At 34.7% G+C, this 9934-nt stretch overlaps 1 protein-coding gene across 1 annotated transcript; it reads right to left on the reverse strand.

Moving 5' to 3' along the window:
- Positions 1 to 2088: 2088 nt before the first annotated feature.
- On the reverse strand, positions 2089 to 5765 carry LOC117122329 (tripartite motif-containing protein 3-like). The gene is made up of 2 exons (XM_033267897.1): positions 5664 to 5765; positions 2089 to 4711 (listed from the first exon to the last, which is right to left on the reverse strand). Exon 2 carries the CDS (start codon positions 4697 to 4699, stop codon positions 2549 to 2551), a length of 2151 nt encoding a protein of 716 aa, XP_033123788.1. The 5' UTR covers positions 4700 to 4711; positions 5664 to 5765; the 3' UTR covers positions 2089 to 2548.
- Positions 5766 to 9934: the final 4169 nt, after the last annotated feature.

Raw genomic sequence — 9934 nt, forward strand, 5'->3', positions numbered from 1 at the left:
TAACTGATGCCTAGTTGTTGTTGTAGTGCAAGTGGATTTGAATAATTATTCATTCATTAAACAACATTTATTTCCGTAAATGTTAAACAATATTTATAGTAAATCATTATTATAACAAGAATATATGTAAATAAATTAATAATATGAAAAACGATTAACTAGGATCTTTAATGGCAGATAAAAATATCTTTTCATTCACGTAGATACTCACAGAAACAACATAATTTAAATAAAAATATTAAAAAGGCAAATTATACGCCATGCTTAAAATATTGGAACCACGCTTCAAAAAAATATTAATGCAAATGCAAGGTCAATAAACAGACTTAGCGTGTCACTTGCTATGTACTAAAATAGCAATTGTTTGTATCCACCCTTTAGAATTTTGTGCACCACCCTTAAAATTCTAAGGACATTTTCTGAAATTTCACCATTCTTTAAAAATCCTGGTGAAAGGGTTGCCATGGGGAACATAAGACAATGAAGAGGGTGAAAACAGTTCCATAATAAAAATACTGTCCCTAAAGATAAAATTTGACAATGTTAAGGAGAACTTCAGACGACAAAAGAATTCCCCTTAAAATATGTTTTAAATGTAGTAGTAGTATCAAGAAAAAACTAAACTGGAACAACTCTCTCGACACGAAATGTTCAGTGTATCATACAAACGTTTAAATACCTGCCTCTGACCCAAGGGCGTCGATCTGTGGCTGAAAGTGGGGGGACGAGATGAAAGATAAAGCCTTGGGCCGTAGGTCAAAGCAATGGTTGAGGACCGGGGGGCGAAGCCCCGGAAGCTCTGGCGCATATAGCATTTTAATTGATTTTAAGCAATGCAATTAACATTTATTTCCATACGAAATTTTTAAAATATCCAGTGGCGGATCCAGTAATTTGAAATAGAGCTGGGCCCAGAGAGGGACTTTTACAGATGGAGAGTGTAGCTAGACTACCACTTCAGCCCCACCATGTTTGGGGATGAGGTAAGAACATTTATGATTATGACACCTCTAGATTGCCGGAAATGGCACTCTCAGACCTAAATTCTAATTCTAATTTTCCTTTGTTTTTTTTCCATTTAAAAAAAATAATTAAAAAAAAATTAGGGCCGGCTCGGCCCCACTTGAATCTGCAACTGATTATTATGGCGTCATTGGGAGACTGCGTCAATGTAACACTGGAGTTTGTAAACTTTTGGTAGGCTTATCACTTAATCGAAATAGGGAGACATCATATACGTGAAATTAGAAAAAACAGTAATCCTATGTATGTAGATAATATTAAACACTAGTATATACGTACGGGTTATAATAATATACAAAAAGAATAAATCGTTTATATTCGAAATTTTGCACTTTTGAGTTTGTAAAAATATTGGCCTAATAAGGATACATGCTTCCAATTTCAACAACGTTCAGTACATTGTTTTCACAATAAATTTAGCCTCTGATAGTTGTTGCACCCGTAAAATCGATATAGTGGGTTTCTGAGATAGTTACAAAATGTTTAAACAATTGCGTTTTTACTTGGTTTTGGTCCGGAAAATACGTACCGCACTTAGAAAAGTGAACAGACAAAATTCATGAGTCATGCGTAATTGTTATTATTTCCATTCGCTTGTAAAAGTGGGGTTTTAATTATAGAAGATTGGTGAAAAGTGGGGGGGGGGGTGGACAATCGATATCATGCACTTTGAAAAGTGGGGGGACACGTCCCCCCTGTCCCCACCAATCGACGCCCATGCTCTGACCACAAGCAATCAAGACAAGACTAGACAAGAACGACTCGCTCGACACGAAAATTTTAGTTTATTAGTTTATTTACAAACATTCAAATATCTATGACCGCAAGCAATCAAGGAAAGACTAGACAAGAACAAACCTGTGCGACACGAAAAGTTTAGTGTATTATACAAACGTTGAGACCTCTACACAATGGCCTTTGCTTCGAAATTTGAGCATGAAGGCAAGGCAAAAGCAGCTTTCTTAGCTACGTTTTTGTCCGCTGATCGGTTAAAAAACATATTTCATTTTTATTTTATCACTGAAAAACAACTGTACTTTAAAATGTTTAGCCCATAAATATGATGTGTGTGAAGAAAAAATTAAACAATATTTTAATTTGGACCTTCAAAAAGTAGTTAAAAAGAAATGGCTATCAAATTTTAGGGGGAGCTAAAGCCTGTTTAGCCCCCCTCTGAATCCGCCCCTGCAATTGAAATGTGAAGTGCTTAGATAGAGACCTTGTTGGCATTAAGCGCTACTATATACAAAGTCTAACACATTATTATTAATCGTAAACAAAACATTTTTAATATTGACCAATTAAGCTTTCTTGCTTGAATTTTGTCATCGAAAGGTTTGAGCTGTCATCGCTTCACTTTTGACGATGCTTCTTGCCAAGAGGCGAAACATGTCAAGTCTGTAAGTCAAAATATTTACTTATAAAAAATTGACACTGGATTAACTAAAGGGAAGAAAATTCACAAATTAAGGTTGTACCTTTTGAGGAACTTGTGAAATATTGAATAAAAAAAAACCAAAAAACTTTAATAATTAAATATTTTTATTGTTTTGTCACTATTGTTTGCTACCACAACTCTTCGTGGATGATATGAAATGATCAATCCGTCTGGATCAATGATTTCATCTTCTTGTTTATCAATTCTCTTAATGAAATTTCCATCTCTACTAAATAACTGTATTTTATTTTTACTTGATACAATGATATTGTCATCCTCATCAACTACTATTCCACGTGGATTCCGCAACTTCCCATTTTCATCACCTGCCATGACAAGGGTTTTCAAAAACCATCCTTCAGTATTATATAGTTTTAATGTGCTTTGGTGATATTCCAATACCAACAGATATCCTTGATTTTGAAGAGTAACATCAATGACTCCATTCATTTGATTGCCTTGGCAGCCTGATCTCCCTATAACTCTGATTTTCTGTGTACTATCAATATCAAATATGAACACACCTTCACCTATTCCTACATACCCAATATTTGATGCCTCATTTACATGGATACCAAATGGATTCTGTATTTCTCTCTGACCAATTGTTTTGATGACCTGACCATTCATATTACATACCTTGATACATTTATCATCCCAATCGCTAAAAGCTATGTTACCATTCTTCATTTTGTACATTCTGTTAACTTGCACACCTTGTGGTAGTGTAACCTTGTCAATGTATTTTCCTGATTTCTTGTACTTGAGTATTTCATTTGTCAAACATGAAACCAACAAGTAATCATCTTCACACTTAACTACATCTCTAACTGCTTTGTCAATTCTAATAGTATTTATTAAACCTTCCTTCTCTACTTTGATTATCACTGGTGACTGCCTGATTGGTTTTCCATCAGCACTTACATATAGTTGGCAAACACCTGGACTTGTGCATTTTCCTGTAACAAAACAATCTCCATTGTCATTTTCCTGAACTTCTGGGATGTTGACTTCTCCCGTAGGATGTGTCCAGGTTGCATTAAGTTGATTTGCATGTATTACACATTCTTCTGTTTTTATTATTTTAATGACAATTGTCTGACCTTGCGTCACAGATTCCACTCCTTTTAACTGTAGACAGTCTGCTGTCCTCACTTGAGTAACATTTCCAATATCACATTGTTGCCATGAATCAATTTGGTGTTTATTTATTAAGAATTTAATTTGTTTGTTATCATTTGGCTCCATGTTTGGCAATTCATTGATTCTGTCCTTCAGTGCTTTAATTATTCTTTCACTTGATTGCATTGCTGTAGCTTCATCACTCTTTAATAACTGATTAAGAAAACTCAGTTTTGTATTTAAATCAGATATTGTTATTCTCAGTTCATCCATTTGTTCATCATTTGCCGCCTTCTTCGTTTTGTAGATCGTCTCTACTTCATTTTTCAGTTTGTCTCCATTCGCTTTGATTTCCTTGACCATTACTTTCACATGATTATCAATATCTCTTAGACTTATATCTTTACTTTCCTCTAAATTTGTAGCATTGTAAGTTACAATTTTGAGGCCATCTTGCAATTTGTTTTTACATTGAACAACAGCTTCCTTCAATTTTTCAGATGTTTCTTTAAATTCCTGGAATGCATCTGAAATACAGATGGGTTTGTGTTCCCCTTCCCAGACTTTGTGGTCCATAAATGTACAATTTATGCAGATTGGAGTTTTACAATCCGTGCAGTAGAATTCCAAAGGTTTGTTGTGAAGAAAACACAGCGGCGGATGTAACGCAGCAAAGTCATGTGGCGTCATTGATCGCACATCCTCCACTGTATGCAGCTTGTGGTTTGCTGACATAGGAAATATTTTGTGGTATACACTGCAAGGTGAGCACAAGTAATGTCTACATTCCTGGCAGTAGTATTTTGCCTGCCCTTTAGCACAAACACATTTCATCTGATCTCTTGTGGCAATTTTTTCTATTGTTTCTAATAAATTGTCTATGAAAGTATTTGGTGGAAGCTTCTGAATTCCTCCAGTCGGAATGGGGTAAGATCTTGAGCAAGTTGGGCAAGTCAGCTTACCATTTTTCTTAACCCAGTCTTCCAGACATGCCAAACAGAAACTATGGAGGCAGTTGAGAGATTTAGGATTTTGAAGTCTTTTAAAACAGATGGTGCACTCCAGGACCTTCTCATCAACTTCTTCAAGAAACTGATTCAATTCACTGGTAGCCATCTTGAACTATTCCTGTGAACAGTATTGCAGTAAATATGTTTTAACATAGAACAATATCTTGTCATCTCATTGGATAAATAAATTTCATTATTATAACATAGTTTGGGATACCTATTCACAACAATAATGTGGCCGCCTCTGGCAAAGCTAAAAAATACGTATACAATCGTTTTTATTCGTTTTACTTTATCGTGAGTTACAAAAAGCATATTTTTAGTGGGGTAAATATTTCAAGTTAGCGATTTAGCCTGATCCTAGGCTGACTAAAAAAATCGCCCTGCAGAGGTATCATTTCAGTCGATGTTCGAGTGATTTAGTCGTAGTACTAGTCGAAGTTCATTTTAAGAATACAAAATGACGTAATTTTGACGTTTTAGCTCGGACTACAACTAAAGCTAGTTTTAAGAATCCCAGGGTAAGAGCAATGTTTTATAAATAGAAATTGGAAAAGATTTGGAAAGAAGATTTTGAAAACCTTAGTCATATTATGGTAACTGAAATAGTACTGTACTGTATAATACTGTAAGCCTATTTAAAATACAGTACATTTATTTAGATCAGCTTTTCTTTATCCATCTTTATTTCAGAGGTCAAAAACATTTAGAGTGGTGTAGAATAGTTTTTTAAGAACATTTCCCAGAAAAAAATATTAACATAAGACCATCCGTTATGGAGTTGCACATTTTTTAATAACATGAAGTCAGGAATTTAGCCTCAAAGCCTCTTTTATTTTTGTTGGTTACACATAACTGACTAGGGTGGTTTTTCATCGCTTTCAAGATGTCTTCCAATTCCTGGAAAGGCGTATTGATTTCAATTATGAAAGTTTGGATGAAACATGAACTGGCTACAATGGATGGCTACAATAGACAGCCGCAGTAGGGGCTACTGATACTGGTACAGTATGTGCTAATATTCTAAAAACATAAAACAAAACAAATATGTTGAAACAAATTAATCAAACCTGTTATTTTAACTCTGTTGAGTTGAGCCTATAACAACTCCCTGGTTAACCTGAAGTGGTTCTATGTACAGCGCTACAGAAGTGGGTTTTTCCAGAGTTTTATCTTTAACCTTGTGACAAATATAATCTGGGTTCACCTTGTGTGCAACCAAGCATGATAAATTACATCTGATCAGTCATGGAGAGAAACTGAAATACTGTATGTACTACCACAGTAGAACCGCTTTTTGAGACACCCTATAAAGGGGACATTTTTCTGTGAAACAAGGGAAAATGTATATTTTAAGAATAAAGGCCAACCCGATTAACAGGACACCCCCATTAAGGGGATGGGGTACACTTTCTGAGTGTGCCAAATTGTCAAATCAATACATTTTATTTCACATCTAATGGGATACTTTTTTTTTTTATTGTATCACCAGAGTTGGACACCCCCATTAAGGGGATGGGGAGGCTTTCTAGGTGTGCCAAATTCTCAAATCAATACATATTCACACCGATAAGGGGACTTTTTTTTTTTATTGTATCACCAGAGTTGGTATATCACTAATAACTACAAGATTAAGAATAAAGAGACCCTAGTGCCATTCCTGGCAAAATTTCGCTAAAAAAAGTTTTTTTTTTTTTTTTTTTATTGTATCACCAGAGTTGGACACACCCATTAAGGGGATGGGGACGCTTTCTAGGCGTGCCAAATTGTCAAATCAATACATATTCACACCGATAAGGAGAATTTTTTTTTATTGTATCACCAGAGTTGGTATATCACTAATAACTACAAGATTAAAAATAAAGAGACCCCAGTGCCATTCCTGGCAAAATTTCACTAAAAAAAGGTTTTTTTTTTTTTAGAAAACACACATATGCATTACTCTAAATATTATAAACCATGGAAAAATACTAATTTTACACAAAAGAATTTAAAAAAAGAGAAATACAGACTATTTCTCATAGGAGATTACCATTTTCTCGAGGAATTCTTCGTTACTAGGCAAATTTAGTGGCTGTAGATTGCATCCGCTGGAATGCTCTCACTTTTATGTATACTTTATACAGTCGATAGACTGCGCCCGCTCTCTAATGAGATTAGTTTTTGATCTTCGCATCTTGCACACTGCGGTCGATCGGGTAAGCCAGATATATGTTTGTTTAGTTGTCAAAATCTCAGTCAGAATCATTGTTTTAACAAATTTGAAATAATTCTGATGAAATATTATATTTCACAAGTGTCAATACTAGCAACAGAAAATATCATGTCAGCTGTTTTTATGTGTGATAACAGAACCTATATCGAGGTAAGGCTAGGCCTAGCCTAGCAGTGTTGGATAGGCTGATGTTTCTGGCGCCTACAATATTTCTTCGCAGACCTATCACAAAATCAAACATAAAATATTCATCCGCATTTATTTTTTGTGTGGAACACAAAAAAAATCAAATTTCAGTCTCATTTTACTTTTTTTTTTTTCATGTTTAGGAATGTCTAAATTCAGTTAAACTATATTCAGTTAAATTATATTTATAAAGCTTTATAACATATATAAAAATCAGATTTTTTTTAACAACTGAAAATTTGCCAGGAATGGTGCTTTAACAGGACACTAACCAATGTCAAGTTGTCCAATACAATACAGTACAATATACTTTTTGTCAACTGAAATAAAACTATAACTCTATGTCCTCATTGTATGACCATGGAGGTGTGTGCCAATTAAAACCCATATTGAGGGGACAAGTCATTAAGGCCTTAGTGGAGCAACGTCCCTACCCTGTGGTGTATAGTTCGATTAGGGTTGGTGATGCAATTCATCCCTCCCCTCTGATGCATACAGTAGTTCGATTAGGGTTAAGGTATGCGGGTGATTAGGCCCTTTTTTAGTAAACATCCAGGTCATTAAGGCCTTGGTAGAGTAATGTCCCTACACTGTGATGCATAGGTTCGATTAGGGTTGGGGTATGCAGGTTATTAAGGCCTTAGTGGAGTAACGTCCCTCCCCTGTGTATGTGATGCATAGTTTGATTAGGGTTGGGGTATGCAGGTCATTAAAGCCTTAGTAGAGTAGCATCCCTACCCTGGCTGTGATAGTTCCATTAGGGTTGGTGTATATGCAGGTCATTAAGGCCTTAGCAGAGTAACGTCATAGTTCCTGTAGGTTTGGGGTACGGTATGCAGATCGAAAGCTTTGTAGAGTAAAGTCCCTACCCTTTGATGCATAGTTACCATTATATTGTATTTTGGTGTTTCATTGTGTTTGTGCAGATATTGGCCCAAGATGGCACTTGCAGCAATAAAAGAAGTTGAATTGAATTATTTACTTCATACAAACAAATAGATAAATTATAACAGTGCTCAAAGAGGAACATGTTTTAATAATCGTATCATCAATGAAAAGTTCCTTTATTTCATTTGTATAAAAAAAGTGCCTCTGGTGGGATTCAAACCTGCAACCACTCGCTATCAAGTTTAGACCACAGAGAACTATAGAATATCTGAACAGATCTAACCCCCAGGCACTTTTGAGTCTCGTACAACATCAACGCTTGGGAATGGTTAATGAGATACAAGTTTATATATTTAAAAACTGACGGAAAATGTAGATAAAAGGGTTGTTATGCCCTTTTTTCCCCAATTTTTCAATATTCAAAAATATATGTCTCATATCGTTTCTGAATTTTTTGTCAAAACTGTTTTTTGTCTTGGAAAAATGTTCTACAGTATAACTTAATGAAAAATGTTTTGCTCTCCAAAGCCTGGCTTTAGTATTGTCAATGTATGTTTATGTTATAATAATTTTTTTAAATGAGAACAGAGTTTGGTTTTGCCTACATATGCTATAAAACTTTAGAATTACAACTAGATGATTCATCCTCAATTAAGGTAATTTCAAATGACTTTGGATTATCACAAAAGACTATCCAAAAGCTATCAACATTGACAAAAATAAAAACACCACCAATAGCATAATTTCAACAACATTAAAATGAAAATTTTAGTTTACTTTAAAGGGGACAACTTTCAAAATATACCTTGTTGCTGGTTTTCAACCACTTAAGCTAAAATTGTTCTTAAACATGTGGATAAATACAACAAGTAAATTTACCAGTGGTGGATTAGGGGAATTAATACAACCACAACTGCATCGTGGTTACCGTAAGGCTATGGTCAGTGGTGGTGCCAGGACTTGCCCGACTTTTATGGGGTACCACTTGATGGCTCAAAATCACACTCTTAAGCTGGGTACTTACTCTGCCTGACGGTCGTCGACCGAGGCACTTGTATGGAGAACACAACGCAACAACACTCGCAAAATGGATCGTTTTTATTGACGTTCTTTTCAGACTGCCACCGATAATCAGCAGACAGCGTTTGGTCATCTGGCGCTCACAAGGAGCATAGTCGGATTCGCTGCCGACTGTTGTACGAAGTGCCTAGCTTTAGATGTTTTTTTTCCCATACATTAAATTGTGTTTACATTAAATTATAATTTACATTATAATTCAATGTGAAATATAATTAATATTACATTATAATTAAATTATAATTACATTATAATTTAATGTAAATTATAATTATTATAATTACTTTTAATTATATTCCCTTCCTTTTTCTACTAATGACTTTTTTTTTAAAGGAACCAATATTATTGTTGTGACAATCAAGTTTTTATCCTATCGTATCTCCCTCCCTTTCCCCTTGAATGTTCCCCAGTCACCTACCTGCACATTTGACTTTAAATTGCAACTTGGGTATTCGATACTTCACTCTCATGTAACATACTTTGTATCATTTGTCCAGATTGGATGAATTGTCCTTTAATACGGAAGTATCATGTGCTCGCAACCTTTTCGAATTAGCTTATTGGCTTTCAAAGTGTTTACTGGGACATTGAGGCTCCATTTGATTTTACGTTTCTGCTAAAAAGGATTTTGAAGGTTTTGTTTTTGCCATTGTGCAGACTGTAAAAACATGTAACTTGATGAGCGTGTTAGTTTTTTTTTTTATATGCATCGATATTAACAATGTCATCTTTAAATGATGATCGTGGTGGTGGTGATTGTATGGGGTTATCATTGTGTTTACAGACATGCTGATGATACTCGCAGACAGGATGTTATCAAAGCTATTAATGATGGTAGTGATGATAGCAAGTAAGCATCATCATATTAATGAGGATGGTAGGGATGGTTATTATAATTATGGTATTAAATAATAATAATAATATATAATAATCTCAATTGGCATTACAAAATCTTAATAGAGATAACAAATAAGA

The sequence above is a fragment of the Anneissia japonica genome, unplaced genomic scaffold, assembly GCF_011630105.1.
Source record: "Anneissia japonica isolate Jap-2015-1 unplaced genomic scaffold, ASM1163010v1 scaffold1208_len1460985_cov181, whole genome shotgun sequence".
In the NCBI taxonomy this organism is placed as follows: domain Eukaryota; kingdom Metazoa; phylum Echinodermata; class Crinoidea; order Comatulida; family Comatulidae; genus Anneissia; species Anneissia japonica.